The 26,469-nt window shown below is 43.0% G+C and overlaps 1 protein-coding gene across 3 annotated transcripts; it reads left to right on the plus strand.

Annotated features, from left to right (window-relative positions):
• Nucleotides 1-8,041: 8,041 nt before the first annotated feature.
• anln2 (anillin, actin binding protein 2) lies at nt 8,042-26,174 on the plus strand. 3 transcript variants are annotated; one of them, XM_079162281.1, is made up of 24 exons: nt 8,042-8,217; nt 8,865-8,964; nt 9,131-9,298; nt 9,598-9,693; nt 12,227-12,411; nt 12,578-12,670; nt 13,135-13,227; nt 13,994-14,081; nt 17,139-17,473; nt 17,583-17,677; nt 18,204-18,333; nt 18,877-19,012; nt 19,439-19,615; nt 19,756-19,882; nt 20,129-20,177; nt 20,565-20,618; nt 20,702-20,734; nt 20,812-20,833; nt 21,055-21,164; nt 21,750-21,803; nt 22,498-22,584; nt 23,688-23,795; nt 23,874-24,007; nt 24,383-26,174. In XM_079162281.1, the coding sequence occupies exons 2-24, from the start codon at nt 8,871-8,873 to the stop codon at nt 24,546-24,548; spliced, it is 2,634 nt and encodes an 877-aa protein (XP_079018407.1). In that variant the 5' UTR covers nt 8,042-8,217; nt 8,865-8,870; the 3' UTR covers nt 24,549-26,174. The 3 variants fall into 3 exon arrangements, with proteins under 3 accessions (XP_079018407.1, XP_079018406.1, XP_079018408.1); XM_079162280.1 differs by having other exon boundaries at nt 13,138-13,227; nt 21,750-21,866; XM_079162282.1 differs by lacking the exon at nt 21,750-21,803.
• The last annotated feature ends 295 nt before the right edge of the window (nt 26,175-26,469 follow it).

Below are 26,469 nucleotides of genomic sequence, written 5' to 3' on the forward strand. Positions count from 1 at the left end.
TGTGCAAGTGCACAGCTCCACTGCGTCTCACGGGCGTGACACCACTTGAAGAGTTTTCGTATTTTTCAACAATACGCGTGTTAACGTGAGGGTTGATAAAATGCACAGGATATCTGTGTCTCTGGCTGCAGAGCAGTGGCTGAACGTATAGTTCCGTTAGCTCCAAACACACCGTCCAAAGTGATAAGAGTGAGCAAACTGTGTGGGGGCGGCTAAAGAGTAGCGAATGAGGAGTCAATAAAAGTTGTTTTGAGAACGTATGAGTGACCGCAAACACGAGAGGTTCATTGAGCATGCAGCCATAACTGGCCACCCATAATATTATAAAAACAATATGCAGTCTGCTGTAGCAGAATACGATATTAGCCGAGGACAGTTGTTTCAGGCAATGTTAACAGAAGTGAAAAATACATTGTGTATCTCCCAGTTGAATGAATTCCTCCGTGGCACATGTTACGCCTTTCCACAAAGTTTCGTGATAATCGGGCCGCACAGGGTACCCATTCCTGCTATCCTGCTGACAAACTACCAAACCAAAAGTATAACCTCCTTTGTGGAGGTAATGAGAATGTGGAGACTGAACCCTGCGGTCAAAGTGCAGAAAACCGTGATGAAACGGTAAAGTCTTTCGAGCGGAGATACCAGTTTGCTGAAACATTTGTCACAGCAGTGCGAACACTGAGCTCTCCTTGAAATACATTTGGTCACTCACTCGGATGAGTCAATGATATTCATACACCTAATAAGGAAATGTAATGTACAAAAGACCGTTTTGACAGTTCCCCTATTTAACCTTGGAAACAGTATGTCAAAATAATCTTGAATCAGAACTCTAGAGATAAGTGGTGTGTGATACATGATCAGTGAGGAACATCACATTGGTAAAACAGCAATGACCCTCGTCGAGAGCGTGAATGAACACTGAACTAAATGAGCTGTGTGTGAACACCAGACCAGTCTTTAGAGAAAAAAACTAGTAGAAAAGCTTGCTAAACAGGTGCTAATTTCGAAATTCAGAGCATCAACATAAAAAGATGCCCTCTACGGTGCCTTCCAGGCAGTGACGTGTGGTGAGGTTCGTGGCTGGTGGCACTGACTCTCAGTGCCACAAATATCTGAACCCAATAGAGTAGCTTAAATCACCATTCAATTGGACACACACACACGTTTTATTTTGAAATGTTAACGGATGCTCTATCCCTTTTCGGTGTCTGACTTCCTGTCTGGGCCTCCCCTAACCGCATGTCACTGCTTCCAGTGGAGAAAACATGATACTCAGAAAACACACATAGCCAGCAATATAGTTAGGACATTTATTAAAATACAAAATTATGTATTTATAGGCCTGCAAAACCAGGCATTAATATATCACAGTATTATACGATAATACATCTTCAGTGCTGCTGATTGCTGCCGTCAATGTGCAGCTGATTGTAGACATCCAGAGCCCACTGGAAAGTTCCACTGTAGCAGATCCGTCTTCCTTTGATAGTCTGGACTCTGCAAAACATAAAGAGAAAACTCAGTTTGTCCACCTTCTGTAGTTTGTGTTATAAGAGTAATTGCTGTGGCTTTGTGATGACGCCTGTCTGGAGGTCATACTGTAGGTTCTCCATCTTTCTATTCATCATCTCATCAGTTACAGGACAAAAACAGTGGAAGAAACAGTCACAAACTTACATGAATGCCTGCTTCAGACAGGAGCTGTGAGTCTTGGCTATGCTGGAGACCCGCTTCAATGGTAAACTGCGCGTGTAGACGTTGAAACAGCAGTTTCCAGGCGCTGTGTTGAACTGCAGAGCTTTAGCTGTGAGGAAGGTGAAACGGATAAAGTCAACACAGTCAGCAAACTCTGATGATTAGGCACGATCACTGATCACTCACGCATGGCGTTGCAGCAGCAGGCGGTGAGCAGCAGCAGCCCCAGAGTGAAGCAGAGAGTCTTCATGATGCTGTCAGAGATGATGATGACAATGATGTTCTTCTTCTCCTTTTGCTGTGATTGACTCTTGGCACTGCGTCTGATATAAATCCTGTCCATTGTGGAACCAAAATGTATGATGTCAGCCTTTCAGGGCAAGAATTCCCCAACACCTCCTCAGAACTTCCACTGCGAAGAGATACTCAAATGACTGCTGTTGTCTAGTTTGGGGAGGGAAGTGACAGCAAAGGTACAGGCCACAGATTTGTTGTAAAGATTAAAATCATCCCCCGCCCCCCCTTTAGAGAACAGAAACCCGGTGTTTCTTTACTTCTTGGTGTATATTTAGTTGGTGGAAAGATTGTCGTGGCATTCAATTTCGTCATTACAGAAACTTTTTATTTAGATCGTACTCAAGTTTAATTGACAGTGATAGTTTAGTGGTTCCTGACCTGGAGAATTTGTAAACATATTTTCATAGAATTCTTTTTTTTGTCCTCTCTCAAAAAATAGTAGGCTATTTGTTGGCAACCACTCTTAGTTTACTCATAAGATGAGCTTAACATTTCATCCTTTACATTTCCAAAAGCAGATGGCAACCAGGCATAAAAACCAACCCAAATGCACACAGAATGAACAGGCATGCACAATATTTGCTGGTCAAAATGTTTTATGGATTCCATGAAATGCTCTATAACTTTGTATATTTCATCTTTTTTACTGAAACTTAGTCATTTACGGTAGAAAAATGCATGTAATTTGTAGCCGATACTGATTTATATGACTTAAAAGGTTTTTGACATTGATAAATTGTATATTCCACCAAAGGCTGGATCAGAGTTGCAAATCAGAGTGGTAGCAAGGGCTCTGGAGGCCGGACATCAGACGGGGAACAGGGCTCTGGAGGCCGGACATCAGACGGGGAACAGGGCTCTGGAGGCCGGACATCAGACGGGGAACACTGGGGCTCCGGAGAGCCGGACTGGGACGACTGGGGCTCGTCAGCGGGCTCCGGGACGACTGGGGCTCGTCAGCGGGCTCCGGGACGACTGGGGCTCGTCAGCGTGCTCCGGGACTGGAGGTCGCTGCTGCTCCTCGGAGACGGCGTCAGGAGCCGAAGGTCGCTGCTGCTCCTCGGAGGCGGCGGCGGCAGGAGCTGAAGGTCGCTGCTCCTCGGAGACGGCGGCAGGAGCTGAAGGTCGCTGCTCCTCGGAGACGGCGGCAGGAGCTGAAGGTCGCTGCTCCTCGGAGACGGCGGCAGGAGCTGGTGATCGCTGCTCCTCGGAGGCGCGGCAGGGGCTGAAGGTCGCAGCTGCACGGCGGCGGCAGCGGCAGGCACTGGAGGTCGCTGCGGCATGGAGGCGGCAGCGGCAGGCACTGGAGGTCGCTGCGGCACGGAGGCGGCAGCGGCAGGCACTGGAGGTCGCTGCGGCACGGAGGCGGCAGCGGCAGGCACTGGAGGTCGCTGCTGCACGGAGGCGGCAGCGGCAGGCACAGGAGGTCGCTGCTGCACGGAGGCGGCAGCGGCAGGAGGTCGCTGCGGCTCTGAGGCGGCGAGGCTCAACCAAATGGCAAAGCCCGCTAGGAATAGGCTCACCTCATCGGCTGAGTGCGGGAGCGACTGCGTCGCTGAGGCGACTGCGGCCGGGTTCGGGATAGGCTGCGGTGCCGAGGTGGCGGCGGTCGGGTCCGGGAGAGGCTGCGGCGCTGAGGTGGCGGCGGTTGGGTCCGGGAGAGGCTGCGGCGACGAGGCGGCGGCGGCCGGGTCCGGGAGGGGCTGCGGCGACGAGGCGGCGGCGGCCGGGTCCGGGAGAGGCTGCGGCGCCGAGGCGGCGGCGGCGGCCGGGTCCGGGAGAGGCTGCGGCGCCGAGGCGGCGGCGGCCGGGTCCGGGAGAGGCTGCGGCGCCGAGGCGGCGGCGGCCGGGTCCGGGAGAGGCTGCGCCGCCGAGGCGACGGCGGCCGGGTCCGGGAGAGGCTGCGCCGCCGAGGCGACGGCTGGAGTCGGTCGGACCGTCGACAATACACGGGGAGCTGGAGTCGGTCGGACCGTCGACAGGACACGGGGAGCTGGAGTCGGTCGGATCGCCGACTGTACAGGGGGAGCTGGAGTTAGCTGCGGCCCAGCGGGAACGGGGGATCGCTGCGGCCCAGCGGGAACGGGGGATCGCTGCGGCTTCCTCTGCCTCCTACGAGGGTTGACAGGACAGTCCATCAGATCACGGTTTGCCTTCTGGAAACTTCGAGGCCCTCCATAGGCCAAGCGGGTACCCTCAAACTGTTCACAGGGGATAAGGGCTTCAAACCTAGGTCACGGTTTGCCTTCTGGACGCTCCGAGGCCCTCCAAAAGCCTGGCAGGTTCCCGAAAACTGTTCGTACCACCCCGCGGAGAAGCGCTCAAAGCGTTGGTCCGCTGCGGCCAACATGTCCAGGTCTGCCTTCTGGATAAGGCGGTAACCCATGAATTGTTCATACCACTCAAACTGGTGGTCTGCTGAGTCCTTTCTTGGCCAGATCCTTCTGTCACGGGGCATGGTGGAGGACTCAACCGCAGACCAGGCAGAGTAGTGTGAAGAAAGTAATTTTAATGAACAAAACAATCCAAGCAGACTTACAGGACACGGCAGGGGATCCACGGAATAGACAAGAGACGAGGGAGGAAATTCCAGCAGGACAGGGACTGGGAAGACAGACGGGAAAACCGGGAACAGGACAAGCCGAACGGGCGGGTAGATAATACAAGGATCTGGCAAGGAGTGACTGAGGGGCAGGAGTTTATGTAGGGGGAAGAACAGGTGAGAAGAGTTGTGCTGATGAGGGGGAGGTGCTTGATTAGTGATCAGAGGCAGGTGAAGGGAATTAGGCTGAGGGAGTGACTGACAGGTAGAGTGAGGAGGGTAGAGAACACAGAGGCAAAGCCTAATCGTGACAGTGGCAGATAAGCACTGGGAATTCCAACTCCAGAAACAGTACCCTTACTACTCTGCATTATCCACAGTCCACACCTTTTCATCAGAAGGATTTTCTATGTATTAAATCGGCTTGTAGGTTGAAAAGCCACTTTAAACCAAAAATGTCTCATTTTCTCTATAATTCATATGTACACTATTTGGGCATTAAAAGTCAAAGTTCAACATTTTGGCTGTAAAAAAATAAATGTTCAGAGGGTTGTGGGGTTATAAATACAAACACAAAATACCAACCACTAAATTATACTGGTTTCTGCCTCCTCCAGGGTGAATTACATCATGAGTCAGTTTCCCCCTTTATGCAAATCTGTGCGGTGCAGACAGAAGTGATGGAGACAGCACGATGCTCACAAGATCTTATCGCAGCTGGTTTCAGATGTGTGCACAAACTCAGGTTTAGCAGTGCATCTGTGACCCATTTAGATCACCTCTATGCATGCAATTGCAACCAAATCAATTTCCTCTTGATCATCATCTGTAACTGATTTGCATCTCTCTTTTAATGGGCTGTCATTGCAATGCACTGAGCTTTATATATAACATAATTACTCCCTATGAAAAGATACATTTGAGAAGCATGTGTTGATTGTGTTTCAGTTACTGTGAGCTACTGATGTGTCAGAACTTACTTAGGTAAAACTAATAGTTGAACAGAACTTTATTAATAAAATATATTAACATTTGTGTAACTTGGAACTGATTTAAACATAATAACAGTAATAAAACCTTAGTTTAAATACAAAACAGTATTCTGCTCCAAATAAATAATAATGATAATAAATAACTAAATAAATGAATAAAAAACGTTCTGCTAAAATGCCAATATACAGTAACAGTATATTCTATATCCAAAATATATATAAAAAACTTTTCAGTTGTACAGGTAAAAAAGACAAAAAAAAAAAATCTATTCTGCAGCACTTAATAGGTTATAAATGAAGTGCTTTCCTCCTTTATGTAATTATTAGTAGTGCTGGGCAACGATTAACATTTTTAATCTCGATTAATCGCATGGATTTTTTGCGATTAATCGCATTGTTATGGCAAAGTTCAATAATGAATTCAAAAGTAGTGTATTACGCACTTTTATTTTAAAGTACTGCTATATGAACAATAACATTTGGTTTGCAAACACTTTAAACAAATAAGGTGCTTTTTAACAGCAGTGTTCCCTTTACACAGTAGCAGTTATATTTCTTGCACTGTCTGTGCTCAGTGTGCTGACTGTATGTGAAACGTGTTCCACTGCTGTGCAACAGGAATAAAATGTTTCAATGTCAGAGCATGTGAATGCAGCTTTACTGTTGATCAATATAATTCTGTAACTCCGAGGTGATGATGGTTACCCAGCGATCAAAGAATAAAGACACTTTACGCACAATTTAGGTGTATTTTCCCTTTAACTCACGAGATGCAGGTAGCATGTTTTATACTTAATGTGAATATAATTCATACTTTGTTGGCATCTTATTCTGAAAACCGGATGTTAGTCTCACGTTAATCTTTCCGCTAACTTTCAAAGTCCTTCGCTCGCTCCCGATCTGTACCGTTTGAATGCGTTTACCGTGAATTTCAGCATATAGGTGCACTAACATGTAAGTGTCTGCTGAGTTGAGCACGGAGACCTGAGTGTCTGCTGACTTTACCGCAGCGATGTCCAGTAGTCTCCATTCCTCCACCGCTGCCAGCGAGCAACGGACTTTCAAAATTAATTAATGAATGCGTTGACGCGATAAAGCACTAATAATAATACGAATGAGTTTGCAAATATATTGTGCAAAATATTTTTTTCTAACAGGCAATTCAAATTAACAAAATATTGGTGGGGACAATTCTTTCCCAAACTTTGGTCGTGACTAGTCCCTATGGACCATATGCAAACCTACGCCCTTGGTTCTGAGTCATTTGACCATTGCAGCTTCCATCTATCAATTATCAAGGGAGATCTGTAGGCTTAATGTAGGATCTTAATGTTTAGCTAATTCTCACAATTAGTCATTTTCAGGAAAGGTTAAGTATAAATTTAGGTTTACAAAAATCCACCTCTTCAACAGCCTATTTACTGTGTTTATGATCTATGGTTTTGACTCATAACACAAATAGTGTAATTAGTACCATTCATGTACCCAGATTTTATTCAACATATACCATCGTATTGTTAGTTATTACTTATGTTAAAGCTTTATGTCACACTCCACACCAGTAGATTCCACTACATCATCGCATTGGTATTGTTGTGCAATCTTGTTTTGCGTGTTTAGTTTAGTGAGTGCGGTAAAACGCCCTCTCTCTCACTCTGAGCTTTTCAGCAGGAAAAGGCGTGGATACCGATTTCTTCGAGCCTTTATCCTCTCTCCGCCTCCTCGAGTGTATTTACGGTACTCCAGTTGTATGCACGTAAAGGTGCGTTTACACCAAACGCGATGAATGCGGCGAGATTACATACAAAGTCTATGCACAGACGCGATGAACGCGAATTTGCGCTGGCGCGGCGCGATTGACGCGAATTCGCGTCAAACGCCGAATCGCCCCAAACGGAGAAGTTGAAATATTAATATCAGCGTTGAGATGTTTCTCCTGTCATCACTGACTTCCTGCCGTTGTTGAATCAGGAAACAAATACCGTAGCCGTCTGTGTTCACCCAGAGCTCTACGATCCCTCATATCAGTAGAGACCGAACTATGTGTAGACATGTGTGTGTGTAAACCATATAGTGCAAACAATGAATAGACGCTGCCGTATTTACGTCTAGATGACGTTATGTTGAGTGTTGATGGACCTGCTATAATGTTAGCATAGCCTAACACCGATTGTTTCGAGCTCCATTGAGAAAACAAGTACAAATCGGCATCATTACGTAGTTATTTCGTTGTCCCTTTTTGTCGGTTTATTGCCGTTAAATCACAGCCAAATCTGTTTATTTCGTGTTCATACAGCTGTAGTAAACAGCCGACGTGTGGCTTGCTAGACACAGTGCGCTCGATAAAATCCACGGAGCTCCTCTGGATAATGTTATGAACGAGACATGACGGCGTTTAGTTTCCCGTGAAATCTGGGACTTCCACAACACGTACTAGGCAGAAATACAGGTTATTTTTTCCACGGTTGATGGCGGAACGTTGAATGGCTTTCAGGGTAATAAGCCGCGCCCCCTCTCCGCGTTTGGTGTGAACGCACCGAAGCGTCAGCAGCGTCAGAAGACCCGCTGAAATTCAAAGTTGAAGGAGGAGACTCACTGAAAGCATAAAACAACAATAAGGTTGTTTTTTGTTTTCTGTCAGTTGACCTGTTTCTCACAGACTGTAGTTTCATACAGACTTCTTTTCAGGTAAGACAAAATGCAACCTGTTCAGCATTTATTATGTATGAAACAGCGGCTAAAGTTAGCTTGTCATTCTAAGCTAGGCTAACGTTACGCTGACAATTTTAGATAGCTACATTAGCTTGAAATGAGTTTGCCCGAGTTGACTCGTAGGACAATGTTGCTAATGCTAGCAAGCTAACGTTAGCTCCTTTAGCTAGTTTTCAAGTTACAGGTTTTCACTGTTTGTAGATAGAAACGTTGCAGGCTTACAATTAAACTTAACTAACGCATGTTTTTTTTAGTGTTGGCAGTTATGTGACATTATTTAACGTCAGCTGACTAGTTAACACAACTTGCTACGAATGTGTTTAATTTAGAAAATGAGCTGAGCTGAAAGTAAAACGCAGGGCGTTGGCACGTTTACTTTTATTTGTGATAATCCTGCGGCGTTTTTATCCCACATTAGTGTTCTCCCTGTCTGTGTATAAGCGTCTAAAAGCTAGCTTTAATGTTAGCCCCTTTTTCCTGCCAAAGACAACGTTAGTTTAATAGTAAGAAGGTGTTTTGAGAGGGGAGTAAATGCTAAATAAACAACCATATCTTATTGCTGTTGTGCTTAAAGGTTTGACATCTGAAAATACATATACAGTCATTAGCATCACTGTTTGCAGCTCAGCATGGAAGATGGCGAGGAAAACGGTGCCAACATCAACTTGAAAAGACAGAGAGCACCTTTGTCAGATTCAGAAGACAATGTCCTCTCTCCATCAGGTTTGATTCTGACTGTATTACAAATTATTGATAGGCTAATAGCAGCGAATGAAATTAGCACCTGACAAATACAGATTCATAGACATATCTTAATCATCAACACAGCAGTCTTTGCAGGTATATTTGTGACTTTTGTTCTTGTGCGTCTGTCTATCTGATGTCTCAGAGATGAATGATGGCCAGAAACGGCGGCGTCTGGAGGCAGCTGGTCAGGAGAACCGCAGTCCTAAAGCATCCTCCTCTGGACGCCTAGCTGAGCTAGACACAAAGCCGGACACGCCGATGGTTCCTTCAGTCCGGTCCAGAGTCCAGCAACTCACCCAGAGACGAGAGGGTAATCCAACCTTCACCGTTGAAGCAGGCATGCTAATAATTGACAGGCTTTATCAATTAGGGTAGACGTAACATTAGAAACACCGTCAGTATAACGCAATGCAATTCAACAGACTACTGATCACAAACTACAGCCCTAGAAATAACCTTAAAGTTTCATCAACACAAAACGGATTCAACAAAAAGATTTATAAAGATATGATTTATTGCATGGCTGTTGTAATAGGCTGCATTCGCTTTAACTTGGTGGAACTCCGGTGTGTCAGTGTGTTAGATAAATATTGTAGTTTGTTATTTTAGGGGGAGCTCCTCTGGCCCAGCGGTGCCTCTCGGATCCTGGGGCTGACAGCCCATCAGTCATCTTCCATGAAAAGGGCTTCAGAGAGCATCTCCTTGGTGAGGATGTATTTGATCACACACATTCAAAAACCTCTGAGGTTGAAAATCCGACTTATCACAGAATACAATGTTCCTTTCCTGTTTTGTTTTTTTAACAGACGTTGAAATAACGATAGATGAAAGACAATATGATAAACTATCAAAGGCAAAGACTCAAATTATACGGTTTCCAGGCTCGTTGTGGAATTTTTTTTTTATATTAGATTTCCGGGCTCCTTTGACGGGTCGGCTGAGAGATCTCAGACCGGACAGTGGCTAGAGGGCCAAGTCGGGGGGTTCACAGTCAAAGGATTTGCCACATTTAGCTGCAAAGTCGTTAATAAAAAGTTCAGAAAGGCAAACGTGATTGTGACTAAGCTCAGGCATTAAGGCATTTTTGCATTCACATAAAAAGCAACACTAGGTCTTAAGGCATGTATTGGTTAAAAGTATGCCCATTGAATTCTAACCCTCCACTGCACTCAGAAGACGTTGGTAAATGATCCGTCATTACATGTACAGATCATTTACCAGAATCCCAGGAAAATGACAACCTTCTGCGTGCACAGTGCATCCTCCCATCACACGTGCAGCCCACACTACTGCACTGTCTAGTGCAAAGGAAAGTTTTGTTAAATATTCATTTCTGCTACATATTCTACACATACAGACATAGAAACAGTTGTAATGTTGCTGCTATGATGTCAATATACTTTGATGATATTTACGTTAAAACAGCAAGCCAAGTACACGGTTTATAACTTGACACCGTCTCCTAGATTTTGCTAGCAAGCTGTTATCATGGGGATGTAGCCTGATTGAGCATGCTAATGATAATTGGGTAGTTTTCATTAATCTATTTCCAACCATTCTTTATTGTAACTTATCTATTTTATAATTAGTTTTTATTTTTATCTTTGTTTGCTGCTGCTACAAACAGATTTTCCCCTGGGGATGAATAAAGTATACATCTATCTATCTATCTATATTTGTATAATACAAACTATTTCAATCTAAGAATCTACATACATTAATATTAATATGTATGTAGATTCTTTATTTTATTGATCGTTCTGCCAGAAATAGTTTGTATTAGACAAATTGTTTAACAAAACAGTAGTAATATTCCACAAGAGCATTGGCATTGTGCTACAAAAAAATCACAAATGAACTCTACAGTGAGGACATTAACTAATTTCTAAAGAGAATCAATGTGACGTAGAACAATGCCTGGCTAAAGATTAGTATTGGAGCCATGCTAGGAGTTGGGTTAAGGCTAACGTCCACTGCATGCGGAAATGTGTCGACTGTTAACGTTCGTCAGTATCGCGATTTAGGAGGAAAAAACATAACCTGATGAAACATGCAGCCCCCCTGCCCCCTCTAGCTTTCATGACCATGAGCATGAGGCCCAGATACTGATGAGATGATGAGGTCAAAGAGCTTAAGGAAGAGGAGGCTGTTTGTGTAGCGCAGCTTGATGCAGGGCTGAGATGTGAAGGAGCTGGGCCTGGATAAAGGTGGAGCTGGGCCTGGATAAAGGTGGAGCTGGATAAAAGTGGAGGTCTAAACAGACGTGAAGGAAGAGCAGTACAGCTTCACGCTGTCACAGTGTTTTAAATACATTGATAAGGCAGGGTATGCTAAATGCAGCCTCTGCTCCAAGGAGATGAAGTACAGCAACAAGGGCTCACGTGTCCTCTCATCACACTGCAGACACTGTTCACTGTGATGACCACAGACAGTGTACCAACAGTCCCAAGTGCAGTGGCTCCCAAGGGCCCTGAAGTAATGAGAGAGAGAGAGAGAGGGTGTTAAGGAGCCTGTATCTTCATTTCAGCGGGTTGCTAATGCAGAGTTGTGTATAGATTGCAGCTATTATTTTACTCTTGATAAGCTACCTTAGCCAGAGTAGATTATAATTTTAATTTAAATAATTGAACTGGATTGAATGCATATTAATTGCAAATAGAAGATTGGCCACAATCCTAACAGCTGTACAGTAACAGTGGAAGTCCATTAATATTAGTTATTACACTAGTCGCATGTCAATATGTCCTTGAGCAAGACACTTAACCCCAAAATGCCGTAGCTGTGCCTACGGTGTATAGATAGATACTGAATTGTAAGTTGCTTTGGATAAAAGCGTCTGCTAAATGACTGTAATGTAATTAAGCCATACAGTAACAGTAGAAGTTAATATAACAGGGTTCAATGAAAACTAATCACTTTATTTTGTACAGGCGATGGTTCTCGCTACTCTTGCTAACTTTGGTTTTATATGACTAAAACTTTTAAAAATGAGACCTTGGGTTCAATGGTTTTTGTCTAAATAAAGGTTAAGAATAATAATATTCATTGAAAAAAAAAGCTAACTAGCCAGCTGTTCAACTAGAACTGATTAATAACTGAATAATAAATTAGTTTTTTGCTTAAAGTAAATGTTTTATCACTTAATTTTCTTCTCAGACTACACCAGAATGCTACATTTTAAAGCTCATATTTAAAATAAAATAATTTGTTTGAATCTCTATAAATGTTTTCCTTCCAGGTCAGGGAGAATTTAATCAGCGAATGGAGCGTTTTAAAGTGCCGGTCTTCCAGGCTGGTCCCACTCCAACACCAAGCCCTGCCAGCGCCACCCCGAGGACCTGCTCCAACTTTGTGTCTACCATTCAGCAGAAACTCCACGGCACCCCAGCACCCAGCTCCAAGCAGGCTTCTCGCATTCGCCAGGTTGGTTTAGAGCCCTTCTTTTACTTGGATCAACACCATTGTAGCTCTCATGTTGTTGTACTATGGTGAGCAAATATATTCTAAAGCCTGATGATACAAATCATTTACACACAGAGATTATTTGTAATAAGAGCTTGAGAATATCTGTCATGGTTACACTGATCAGGAACGGGAAGAGGAGTTGAGCGGGTTGCCTTTCCAACCCATCAGTGAGAACGCCTGGATGAAAAGGAGCAGCTCCGATCCCTCGTTATCTCAGGTGGGTTTGTGATGTGATCTTGTGGGGGGGGCTGCTGCTACTGTGTATGAACCGGATACTGGACCGTAGCGAGGGGGGGGGGGCTGCTACCAACTGTCGCCATGCTGTGTACAGTCTCGGCGGGGCCCAGCGCGCGTTCGTGTGTGCGCGCACACACACACACACACTCAATTCTTGACTGTTTTCAGCGTTTCTCTGATGATAGATGAGAAGTGTCTATAGTGTTTCAATACCAGACAGTTTAGTAGATTGCCATTAAGTGATACACAATGGTTATTGCATTTACAAATAGGTTGTCCCCTTTGAATGGCATGTCGTATATTCAGTACAGTAACGGCAACATACTCTACAGACCAATGGCAGCTCAAAAATAGGTTTTTGTGGATGTGATTTTTATATATGTATGTTTAGTGAGCCAGTTTGTTTGAGTTTTTGTTTTACACACCGGTTAATGTAAACATTAGCAGGGATGGACCCCCTCTGGCCCCTCAGCTTCCTCCGCCTGGGTTCCTAGATCCAGAGGGAGAGTCCACTGGCCTCCTTTGCAGCCCTGGGATGTGAGTCCGTGACCAAATAACCCTTCTCTTTCTGGTCACTTTTGAGCTTTAACGAATGGCCAATACTTGGTGCCAACGGAATGGGCAATAGGGATTTGGGCAATGATGAGAATTAAATTGGATAACAGAACAAGGCAAATATATCAGCAACAACTTTTGCTTGAAGAATTACCCATTTACGTGGTTCCAGGTGTTTGTCTCTTTAGAGGAGGGGAGTTCACCTTTTTAATAGTGCGCCTATTTAAGTCTGGTGTTTTTTGGGGGAAATGGGCTGTTCACACAAAGGGTTATCGTTTCACCGACGTGTCATGAACTGCAGTGGACCGTAACTGTCTCATTTGAGATGTCATAATGGAACCACCATGACATGGTAACCGACTGCTTCACAGAGATGAACGTCACAAATTCACGTTATGTTTCATATATTTTTCATAAACTTTATGTATTACATACAGTCACCCTGGAGGGGTATGTATTTTGACTATTCAGCATAACTCCACCTTGATATTACTTGCTCTACTCCACTGGTTACAATGGCTGTTTGGTGTTTGTTGGCATTCAGAGTTCGATATTTACTTTGAGTTTCAATACTTTGCTTCATGCCCTCGCACCCCTTTTTATTCTACACTGTCAATATAATAACTGCAAGATGCAGTGTTGTATTCCTTATCTTTTAGCTTGTACATCTACTTTGATTATGTTACATTGATAAACATCAAATAAATCTCTTATTTTTGTTTCCTGGTGCTGATATCGTTACTTCTAGCACATGGATGGTGACGCTGAGATGATAGATGGCAGCTTCACTGACGCTACTACATCATGTGAAGAGAAGCAATCTTCAGGTGGGACAGGTAAGACTTTTGACTTCAAATTGACTGTCCCTTATACGGTCCTCATTCATGAAATAAACACATTTTGTTTTTATAGTGTTGAGAATTCGGTTGATACAAACAATGTCTTAAACTGATCTGCACGACCAGCATTGTGGCCCCATCAATACTTTTTTCCAGTCCTATGTAGCCCATTGCGCTCAGAGTAAGACAAATGTTAAAATAATAACTCAATACTCTGTTAAAATATTCCTAAACAGTGACGCTCATGATCCTCATTATACACAGTCACTCAAATTGGAGCACCATCATTTTATAAACCCGCTAGAACGATATAATATAAATTTAGTAGTATAACTCTTAAAAAATTCTGGTCTATGACCATCTACTTTTAAGAAATAATGTGTAGTTACCATCTGATGTCACTTTGCAAGAAGTGTAATGATCCCAAACAGTTCCACAAATCAATAGTCCACCAATACCCAAGAAATGTTTTAGGGTCAGCGTTCTGTCTGAACTGCCTGTGCTGAGATCTGCAGGCCAGCTCACAGCGTCTATCTGATCTATTTTTTCTGCAAGCCTAGTATTACTGCTGTTTGTGATTGTGTCGTTGAAGTTCCGTATATTATTATTATTCCATATATTTGACAGTTTTGTCTAAACCAGGCAGAAGCAACCTAGCGCATGGTTGCTTAACCAACAGCTCACTAGCAATAAGTGTGCAAGAGAGTTTTTGGGAAATGTTGAGGTTCCCTCTCATCCGCATAGCAAATGGTCTCTTTCACAGCCATTAGCCATTGTGCAGCCTGTTATTTATGGTAGCTTTATTGATTTAGATTTTTCCCACCTGTATTTCGTGGCTAGTACTGTGGCCTCCTTCGCAGTATTTGTTAGGTTTATTGGTGAGATTGTTGGAATGTTGGTTGCTGAATGATTTCAACTCAGATCTGGATGTTTTCATAAGGATGGCAGCCTTTTGTTTTTGTGCTTTTGTCATTTGAAAGTGACACTTCGTATCAAAAAGGTTGCCGACCCCTGATCTAAACAGAGTGATGAGCACGCACACACACACACACACACACACACACACACACACACACACACACACACACACACACACACACACACACACACACACACACACACACACACACACACACACACACACACAAATGAAGAGCAGAGAAGCAGAATCGTTTGCAGAGAAATACTTCTGTTGATCGGACCCCAAAATCCAGTTGGGCCTCCCATAAAAACAAATGGATATAAATCTTGGTACCTGCTATGATATATATTAAGTATGAAGCTTAGGTATCCTAGTGTTAAGATATGAGACTACTTTTTCAACAGGTGAAAAGGCACCCAGTGACTCTGAAGCTCCCGTAGGACTTGACGGCTCCAATAAGGAGCAGCTGCACACGGGATGGAAGGAGCAAAATCCTCATCGAGGTGATGAAGTCCACGAGGAGGAAGGAATTGAAGACAGGCAGCAAGGAACCCAACAACCACAGACTGTCTTGAAGTTGTCTTTTAGCGAGGATCAGAGTTTTTCCAAAGCACCTTTCAGTGAGGCCCAGAATGTGTCAGAGTTGCCTACAGTTGATGAGCAAAGTTCGCTAGAATCAGCTCATGCAGAGGGGTCAGACAAGATGGAAACTGTTGAGGTTTCCATAGTAACTGAACAGGGCGTATCTGAAGTGTTTTCACATGAAGAAAGAGATGGTTCTTCATACAGTGAAGAGGGGATTGATCCTTCAACAGATGAGGAGTTACGTTTGTGGAGATATCCTCAAGACGAGGAAGAGTCTATCGTAGCTGGAGAACAGGAGGAATATGTGTGTGTGAAAGAGGAGGAAAGGGAGTTGGAGTCATCCAGAGTGGAAAAAGTGAAACACGGCTGTGTTGCAGATCACAGTGAACCCTGTGACATCCAGGAAGGTGAATGTTATTTGGGGGATGTCTCTGCTGAGATGGGCGGCTCCTCTGAAATGCAGGAAGATGAGAAACCTAGACCTGAGTTACAGAGATGTTTAGATGAATCTATAAAACACCCATCTAGTTCAAGCAGAGACATAGAGAACATGGATTCCTGTGGAGGACTTCATGAGGATACAGAAGATGTTGATATTTGTATAATAACACCAAATCAGAAAGACACAGGAGGATGTAGTCAAAGGGATGATGTGTGTCAACAGTCAAATGAGATCCAGACAGTTTGCATAAAAGGAGACAACATGGATCAAGAGTCAAACAGAAGTGGCAGGGAGAAACTAACTGAGGCGTCGCCTTCTGGTCTGACAGAAACACAGATGCGGTACACAGAACTAGAAAGAAATATTAAACATGTAGCAAAACGTCAGGCCGAATCATCAGACACTGATGGAAAAGATAGAACCCAGAGTTTGACAGAGGTCCAGGTGTCAGATCACCTTTTGGAGACCGAGCAAATGGAGCAAGATACAGTAGATGGGAGGCAGGGTGTTGTAGAAACTTTGTGTTCAAAGAAAGTCACGTTCATCCTGGAGCCTGAGCTCATCAATGACTCAACCCTGTCTGAGGCCAATACCTCCACGGAGTCCAGGGCAGACACGAGTATGTCAGGTGAGAACAGTAAGAAGATGCAGGTGTGAACTCCTGAGGACAACTTGCAAACTCCTTCGAAGCACATGGGTGAAATAGTTTGTTGGTAAGACGGAAATCCCTGACCACTGGAAGTACTGGGCGTTTCTAAATATAATCACGGGGTGACTAAATGTTTGAACATGCACAGGTGTTATTTAGAGAAGTGTGTATCTTTGCAAATCTAAAATGTTTCATCTTGAGTGTGTTGGGAAATATTCATCTTCAAGTAGAGAGACCAATACAGGGACACAAGCTGGTTGGTGTTGCACAGGTGCACTCGAGGGAATAAATATGACCGGGCATAAAACTGAAACAAGATGAATTTTGCTCATCTGTTGTGAGTTTTCTTAAATTGTAACACCTAATTGTGTGGGACCTCAGCAACCATATACCTGTCGTCAAAATTGCAGTCCTTTTTTGTTTTAGAAAGTGCCCTCACACAGTTCTTTCCCACAGATGCTGAGCTGAGCTCTCATAATGAGACCAACACGGCTGAAATAATCGACCAGATGTTCGAGGAGGTGCTGGAATATGCTGGAAGGATGGAGGAGGGTAGGGGGGGCGATGAAGACATCGAGAACCACGACAGTGGCATTGGCGTTTGCCCTGGAGACCAAGACAAGATAGACACAGAGTCAGAGAAGGAGAAGAGTGAAGAAGAGGGGGAGTCCAAAGAAGAAGAGTGCGATGAGAGCAATAGGCTTGAAAGCAACAGAGATGAGCTGACCTTTCCTCCCAGCGGCATCCTCTCTCCTCTCAGCAAGTCTGTAGAGGCTGCGGTCACCCCTCTGGTAAGATGAATTTAAAACTTGATCTGTCCATACTTGGGTTCCATTAGGGGAGCTCTCTGATAAATTCAGAACCTGGAAAAATATTTAATGTTCCATATTTCACCAACAGCGACTGGCAGCAAACCAGGAGTCCAATCCTTCCTCTCTGCTCTTGACTCCAGAAGAGATGACCACCCCTCCTGCTGAATCTGCTCCTCTATACAGGTAATAACAGCATAGCCCTTTGTACTAGCTCTGTTTGGAGTTCTCCGTCCTCAATCGTCAGTTGTCTTCTCAATATCTTATATAGAACCTTTTAACCATTAATATCCTCACACTGGTGACTTGGTCAGAAAGCACAAGAGCTAAATTATTTAAAATACAATGATAATCACTGTATAACTTTGAGGTGCTTTAAAAGATGGAAATCAAATGTTGGGCCAGCCGGCCCATAAGCCTCACTAAAGCTATGATATTACATCATTATATTGGACTAGATGGGATAACTAGGAATTTGGTTGCCATAATGTTTAAATATATTTCTGTAACAGAAAGGCGGCATTGTATTTCAATTGTCATATATTGCCATTATTTTCACTTATCTTTAATCACTGTTTCTTAAGCTTTTCTTTTGAAGGAGCAGTAATGATAATCCATTTGTGGGTATATTGTTAAATTTGCCTGGGTAGTTTTGATGATTGGTACTGTCATGTGTCTGTGATTTGATTTTGGTTTGTTCTGTGATTCTCAGTATTGATGCCTACCGCACACAAAGACAGAGTAAGCTGCCCACCGTTCAGAGTGTCACTCCTGGGGTTCAGAGACGAGCTCCAGAAAAGTTCCAACCTCAACCATCCGTCAACACCAAGGAGAAAATCACGGTGTGAAGCGCTGTTTTCAGCATTATAAACCCATTAACTGTTGTTGTTAATCAACCCATTTCACACGTCAATGAGTATTTCATTTATTAGTTTATTTGTCAGGGAAAATGCAAAAATATAAAGGTTATAATAACATGAGATGTGTTGCCTATATGATTTCTAGTCACGGTTTATTTGCAACCTGTGTCACTTGTTAGGCTTTTCTGCTTAAAGGATTTCGCAAAAATGGAATATAGTAATCCAGTAGTAGTATAAATATCTTAAGTTTATAATCGCTTGAAACTAACAATTGCCGTGTTTGCGTTAGCTTAGAATGAGCCCTTCGTATCTACATAGGGAGTGGTTTCTACAGTATATCTATGTGTATCTGTATTCAGGATGAGATCAAAGTTTGTACATACCTTTTATGTATTATAAAATACTATTAATTCAGTCAATTGTAAATGGAAACTGCACTGCAGCTGCTGACATGTTTTTTTTATTGACTTCAGTCCAGTACAGGCGAATAACCCACAGTCTTTCTGTTGCCCTGTGTTTGTCCAGGCCCTTAGTGAAGAAGCAGGGAAGCTGCAGACTGTGATCAACCAGACCCTGCAGGCTCTGAGCTGCTGTACTGATGAGGAGCATGGACGGGGCTCGCTGGAGGAGGCTGAAGCTGAAAAACTACTCTTGGTCTCCTGTAAGATGTTTTGTTTGTTTTTGATGTCTCATATTTGTGTGCAACAGAGAAGAAGATATGTTCACACTATTGGGTTCTTTTAGAAGTGATTGCCTCAACAGCAATTGCATTCTTTTAAAATGTACTTACATCTTAAATACAGTTGATAAAATAATACGAACAGCAGAATAACTATATTGATAACAAAAGACACATGCATACATTTGTCTGGTAATTTAAAGTTGGGGAAAGCAAGAGAAACCAGCAAAGGTAAGTTAGAATTTGAAAGTATCCAATCAAGAAAATCTCAGCCCCTCCCTTCAGGCCTCCCTCCAAAGCCACTTTCCGAACTACATCTGGGGGACAAATCCATGAGAGACACGAAGCATTCTAGTTGTATTATCTTTCTGTTACTTATAATTCTTGTTATTTACTTGTCTCTCTCAGGTGAGAAACGCTCGGCCCTGCTGGCAGAGGTTGCAAGAGTGAGAGAGGAGAGGAACTCAGAGGCAGGAGAGGACAGCGAGTATGTTTCCCAGCAGGCCTGCAGAGGGACCGTCAGCATCACACAGATCCAGCTGCCTCTCAAGGTGGAATTTGTCTGCTCCTCCCACAAACGCACAGGTAGCACACTGCCTCATATTTAACATTATTTTGATGCATTTGCACGATAGAAAATAACTTTCAAAATGCAGAGCTTATTTAATAATATAGGGGTTGACATCTACATTGAAATTATTTTATTTTTTTATGTAACAATGTAGGTCGGCCAAGTCACTACTTTTTCGTGCTGATCCGCTATGGGCCCTGCAACATCGTCGCCACCCCGCTGGCCACGGCTGCTGATGCTCAGAATGGAGACACCATCTCCTTCCCGACTTCTGTCACTCTGTAAGCTGCTTTGTGGTTACTTCATTTGACACACCTCATACACTGCTCCTGGCACCAATTTTCTGCATTGAAGTCGAGTCAATTTACTTTACTTACTTTCTTTTTCTGAATTGACAAATGGTCACATTCAGAAAACTTCAACTCTTGAACTTTTTGGACAATCTCATGTTGAAGTTCTAAAATATATATATTATATGAATTTATAGATGACTGCATATAATATAGTTTGTCTTCTTGGTATTTCAGGAAAGATATCCGCTCATCCTTTGAGATTGATGTGGAGGTCTACAGCCTGGTGAGACAAAACATTTGACATTTTGATGGGCAGCCCTGTTACATATTCCTAAAATATTAGCTGAAATAATACAATAGCGGTTCCAGAAGTGTGTTCCCCTTTGTAGATTCACATTTACAAGTTTCCTATTTTATTTATAAAACAGTTCCATAACACTGACGTGGGACTATGCCAGTCATAACAGCATGTTAAACAGCCTAATATATTGTCAGTTGGCAAGTTGATGACTAACTGTTAGACAGAGATGTCTGCATCGTTGGTTGCTACGGTTATGTTGCTAAGACAATTGTTTGTTTTGGCGTACTGTTAGCGTGCTAGTTATCTTAGCATGCTAGTTGTCTTAACAAGTTGTTTGGTTTTTAATGTGCTGGTCTTTGTGCCTCCTAGTCCCACACATCAGGTAGTACCTGCAGCGTGGACCGGACCGCCACCAAGTCACGGGTGAGTCAGTGGGCCCAACAATGAGCCAGGTGTGCAATTATCAATGACGATCTAAGTCCGTTATGTTTTCCTCACACATTCAGGTCACACCAAGAAAGCTTCTGAACACTATCGCAGTGAGTATGCCCAGATATTATAGTACGTGTTGCTGATTTTCACATTTCACCCAAACCTTTTCTTTTGTTTTCAACAGAGATCCAGTAACAGTCTGACATGTAAGTTGAGTTTATTTTGGACAGTATTTATTATAGTACAAGGAGACTTCCTTTTTTCAATCTCTTGAATGGTAGCTAGTAAATGTTTAGAAGTCTTTCGGTATACGAAAAATATAATGTGAATTTGATATGGGGGCAATTCTACTGCAAGTCATGCATATTACTGACTGACCATTTTATGTTTGTTATGAGTCTTCATTCTGAGCTTCTCTGTCCTCCAGCTGCTGCTCTTCCTGCTCTCAACACTCGTCGCTCCAGCAACTTTTTTCTGGTGGGCTCCCACAAGATCACCTTGTCCTCGCTGGGACACAGCAAGTTCCCTCTGGATAAGGTACATACTGCCAACATATGTTTGAGAAGGGATGCACTCTCTGTTTTTATTAAAGGTTAATACATGTTACTCTGCCCCAGGAGACAGTGTCTGCTGCTGAACTGTGTCTCTGAGTGTTGGTCAGTTGGATCATTTTAATAGTTAAAAATGAACTAACCAATAGATTGATACCGATAGATTCTGCTCGAGACTTTTCAGTTCTATGAAACAAGCCCTAGCTACATCAACTTGGATATCTTAGTTTGGCAAGTAAACAATAATATTTCATGTAGTTCGATGGATTGTTTTGTAATTGCAGACTAACTATTTTCTTCTGGTAATTGTCAATTGAATTGAAGCATTCAGAGGGTAAAAGCATGGCCCATTTCACACACCCACAGTCACCAGGTTTAGCACCTCTCTGTGTTTAATTTCTGACCTCCAGCATTGACCAACCAGAGAAGAAGCACAGTGCTACAGGCACCACTATACACCCATTGGGTGCTTTTATTATTCTGTTAGACGTTTCCACACATGGGTGAGCTCACTGGTGATGTAACATGTCTGCCTCCCTCCTCCCTTCTCTGTCTTTCTTCCTCCCCTCAGATGAAACTTGAGAGCAAAATCAGGAGGCTGCTGGGAGATGAATTTCAGGAAAAGGTTTTCACAACGCTGCCAGCCCTTCACCGTTTCCTTTTGCAAAAACTAACCTCGTCTCTGACCGTACTAATTAACCGCCGCCTCAGTCTTCATAGTATTTGTTTGTGCATGATTTTCCGTTTGATTAGGTCAAGCGCTTTTCCCATTTGATCTGAAAAGTCAAAGGCAATATCTATTATATTGACTCTAAAAGTCAGTACATGTGAAAAAACATAGTGTGTCAGTGCTTCAAGGGATATTTACTTCCTGGTGCACAAACCCTTGATGTGTATTCATAGTGAAATGTATTTGTAGACACATTTCTCTGCTAAAGGCTTGCATCATTTCATTTTGATATCCAGGAGGAAAGAAGCAGCATAGAAACTACACTTCTAATCAATCATCATTAATCACTGGGTCATTTCACCAGTTTTCTTTTTGTGTAGCAGTGTGTGTGTTCACCGTCTAAATGTACGATAAGAAGAATTTGGTGATTATGGTGATGCCTACTTATAGTGACGCTCAATGTGTCTAACAGTTATGAATGAAATGTCTTGAAAGTCAGAGTTTAATTTCAGGTTGCTTTTCTTAACAAAACTAGATGAGGAGCATGTTGGAATGAAATTCTTCAAGACATAGTTTCTTGCTTCTCTTCATGTCTTCCATATCGTACCAGTTTAACAGAGTGTCTCCCCATCTCTTCCCCGGACCACAGGTGCCTTTCCTCTCACCTCTAGAGGGCAACATCTACCTGCGACTGGACAGCGAAAGTCACTGTGATGTCCAGCACCAAGGTTTCCTGGTTAGTAATGTGATGTTGCTTATTTTCCTCAACTGTCTGACCACATTACAATCACATCTTTACATCACATTACATTTGTTGAGCAAACGCTTTTATCCAAAGCTACTTAAAATAAGTGCATTCAAATATGTGGGTGCAACCCCAAGAAGAGTCAAATACGCATGTCTACATTAAGTGTTCCATTGAACGACGATAGATAATATCCTATGGCCCATGGTGCAGACTGAACAGAGTTTTCAGTCTGCGATGGAAGATGTGTGGAGTTTCTGATGTAGATGTGGAGTTTGTTCCACCATTTGGGAGCCAAGGCAGCAAACATTTTGTAGAGCAGTAGTTTGGTAACGGTTAAGTTGTTTGACATTAGCAGAACGTAGTGGATGGGCTGGGATGTATGGTTTGACCACCTTCTGGAAGTAGGATGAGCCTGAGGCATTGGCAGCAAGATAGGCAATAATCCGTGTTGAGTCTGAGCCAGTGCAGGCTGTGGAAGAGCGGGGTGATGTGGGAGAACTAGGGGTTGGTTGAAGACCAGCCAGACTGCTGCATTCTGGATGATGTGCAGAGGCCAGGAGCGAGTGGAGTTTGCTTCTGCAGGAGCTGGTTGTTGAAGGAGGCAGCAAAAGACAGCTGGTCATTTCGTGTCACACACTTGAAGTCCGAGTCGAGGACACCTCAGTGTTCTCAGTGATGATGGAGAGGTCACTGACTGGACGGGAGTATAGTCTCTCCTGGAAGGAAGAGCAGCTCATTCTTGTCAAGGTTTAGCTTCAGGTGGTGTGCAGACATGAGAGATGTCAAACCACAATGTGACTCTGCTCGTCTCGTCTGGCTAACAAGCAATTTAGTGTCATACTGACTTCAAAAGTTCAAGATACACAAAGTAAACGGGGCCAGATAGTTGTCATAGAAGTTTAAAAACAAGTGTCAGTATCTGAAAACGGACATTAGAAGCAGATTTGCACTACATTCCAATGAGAATGTAACTCCTGAACAGTTATACACCGCTCAAACCGAACAAGATAGATGTTTTCCTTAAATGTTGGAAAACTGTTTGAAACTGCATTAAACACTCCTTTTTTTTTTTTTTTTTGATCTGTTCCCAGACAATGTTTGAGTTGATCAGTGGATTCGGGATGTGGCATCGCCGATATTTTGTTCTGGTGGGTTGCAACATGTACTACTGGAACCACCCCAACGACAAAGAAACTAAGGTACAGAAGACAGACATGCAGACTAAGTCGGCAAGTCACCTTTCAATTAATTCTTGTTTTCTGTTTTTAACGTCCCAGGATGCAGAGGGCAGCATTTCTCTGTCCAGCTCCCACAGTCGGTGCGTCAGGCCTGTAAAGAGAGACTCGTGTGCTCGACCTTTCACCTTTGAGCTGGTCAGCAACGTCCCACAGCAGCAGGACGCCAGCGCCAAGTAAGACAGAGTAAAAAGCAAACACCATATATATATATATATATATATATATATATATATATATAAATTGCCACTTTTGTGGACAGGAAGCATGTTGGTTTTCTTTTCTGGATGTCAGTCAGAGGGTGTTTTACTGTTGTTGGTTGATGGGGAAACGCCTTCTGTGACATCGGTGATTGGGTTGTTTCTAGAAATGTCTTTTGACAGTATGACTTCATTTGGAGGAAAAAGACAGTTGTCTGTGATTTTACAGTGAGTTTACCAAAATAGGACAATGTATTTTACCCTGCTATACAGGCTCACTAGCATCTATAACAGGCAGCTCTGGCTTCTCTGACGGTTCTCACAATGCTGATGGTTGTTGTTCTTGTTCAGGTGTTGGTTTTCTGCCGACACCAAACAGGAGAGACTGGACTGGATGGAGAAACTCAATCAAGCGCTGTTGGACTTTAACGCGTGGAACCAAACATCAGCAGCCCAAACCGAGAGTCAGCAGTCGAACCCGTCCAGCAGTGGGAACCTGAGGGAGAGCATACTGTAACTACATCACTAAGCCAGCAAACCCACTCACATGTGCGTTCTTATAGTTTCAGCTGCCTGGTGTTCATGAAAAACACAGTGGAAGCAGCTTTTATGTGGCAGGTAGACGAGCAGCCATCAGGGATTAGATTCTTTATCTCAGAGGTGAGCTTCTTCTTTAACGGCTCTGTTTCACAGTTGAAATATAAATTTTTCTTTTTTGGGAGGTATCTATTTGATTTTCACACTATTGTTTATTTCTTTATAATCTGAATCCAATCTGTAACTTTGCAAATAAAAGTAAAAAAAAAAAACTGTAGTTTTATTTTGACTTGATCAGCTGCTTTAGCCTTTGTTGGCACTTTATTTGGATCACTTTCAGAAGCTAAAATGAAACTTCTTGTGGCTTATATAGTTTTGAGATAATTTACACATGTATTTAGAATCGTATTGTGTTTTTGTATCATTTAAACCTGAAGGATTAACAAATGTATATAGATGCATGAATATATATCGAAGGAGAAGGATATCTGTAACTCTGCTAAACTAATGTAGGATGAGAATATATTTGAAATAGTAGGAAACACTACGAGTTATTAGAATATAGATGGAATGCTTGCTCGTGGAGCCTTTCGTATTCATTCAGACATACAGTATCTGCTTCTGTTGGGTGAAATAATAAGGTTTGGATCATGGGCCCAGTCTAGGTGGCAGCAGGCTGATATTTGGCCTCTGTTTCTATATAATGTGATTGAACTACACTTGGTGTCTTTTTTTTACTGAAGAAGTAACCAGTTAAAATGCCAGTACAACACATCATTTGGGGGTTCTACCTCCCAGTGCCTCGTGGTGTTTGTGAGGAATTTAAGTTTTAGAGCATTCCTAGTGCTGGATATTATACGTTAGTGTGTTTACTTAACGTAAGAGTTTAAACCAAGAAGTGTGGTCATTTCATCATCAGAGGTAATTTCATGCTGTAAGAGGAGGGGGTGAGGAGTGTACTGGAAGCGGGGGTTTGGAGAACCAAACAAAGAAACTGGCCCCAAGAATGTAAGGAGGTGTCTGCCAGCGGGGGTTGGAACGAAGCTGGCTGGCCTTGGTGTGAAGAACAGAACCAAAGGCATGGCCCAGGAGGGGCTTATTGGATGAGCCAATCGTGGGAGCTGATCGATAGGCTCAAGGATGTAACTTTGGGGGGACAAAGGGTGTGGGTCGATGGAGAGTGTCAGACTTCGTTGGGGCCATTCAGTGAACACACTAGTTTGCGGAGTGGCCTGAACGGGGTCTCACATTTCATGGAATATTATGTTTGTTTTGTCATTCATGTTGTACTTCAGTTTGCTGTTGTTTTGGCTTCTGTAGTTATTAAATATCTTGTGATTTTGATCTGGACCTGCTGATTCCTGCCCTGTTAAGAATGGGAGCAAAGGGAGGGGGGGGGGGCTTCTTCTCCTCCTCTATGGGCTACTTTTCAACATGCGGCCTTCATGTTCCCTCACATTCCCAGGTACATGATTTGTATTACTGCACATACATAAGCCCATATGATTACATATTTAAACCCACATTGTGTGTAATATGTCTGTTCTGTCTGATGTATTTCCACCTGTCAGTCTGTCACAAATGTTATTCATGTGAACTCTCATTCTATGCACTTGGAGCTTTCTATACAATAAATGGATTGAAATGGCTACAAAATATGTTTATGAACTTGACCAATCTAGGCAGGAGTTTTTCATACATAAACTGGTAATTCTAATTTATTGTGACTATATATAAATATTAGATTATATCACTTTAATATTTCCATTTTCTTCCCAATAGAAAACATGCTGAAATCAGTGTACAGTGTTATTTCAAACCAATGTCCCCCATGCCATTACATTATACCACAGAGACCTTTACATGCACATATACAGGAATGTAAAGGTGAACCATAGATG

Source organism: Pholis gunnellus, assembly GCF_910591455.1.
Source record: "Pholis gunnellus genome assembly, chromosome: 7".
Lineage (NCBI taxonomy): Eukaryota > Metazoa > Chordata > Actinopteri > Perciformes > Pholidae > Pholis > Pholis gunnellus.

Bases quoted from the DNA above. Each gene is read 5' to 3' on its own strand.
- anln2 (XM_079162280.1), top strand. From the start codon at position 8,871: ATGGAAGATGGCGAGGAAAACGGTGCCAACATCAACTTGAAAAGACAG. The intron at 8,965-9,130 runs GTTTGATTCTGA...CTGATGTCTCAG, and splicing joins CAATGTCCTCTCTCCATCAG to AGATGAATGATGGCCAGAAA. The intron at 20,178-20,564 runs GTGAGACAAAAC...TGTGCCTCCTAG, and splicing joins ATGTGGAGGTCTACAGCCTG to TCCCACACATCAGGTAGTAC.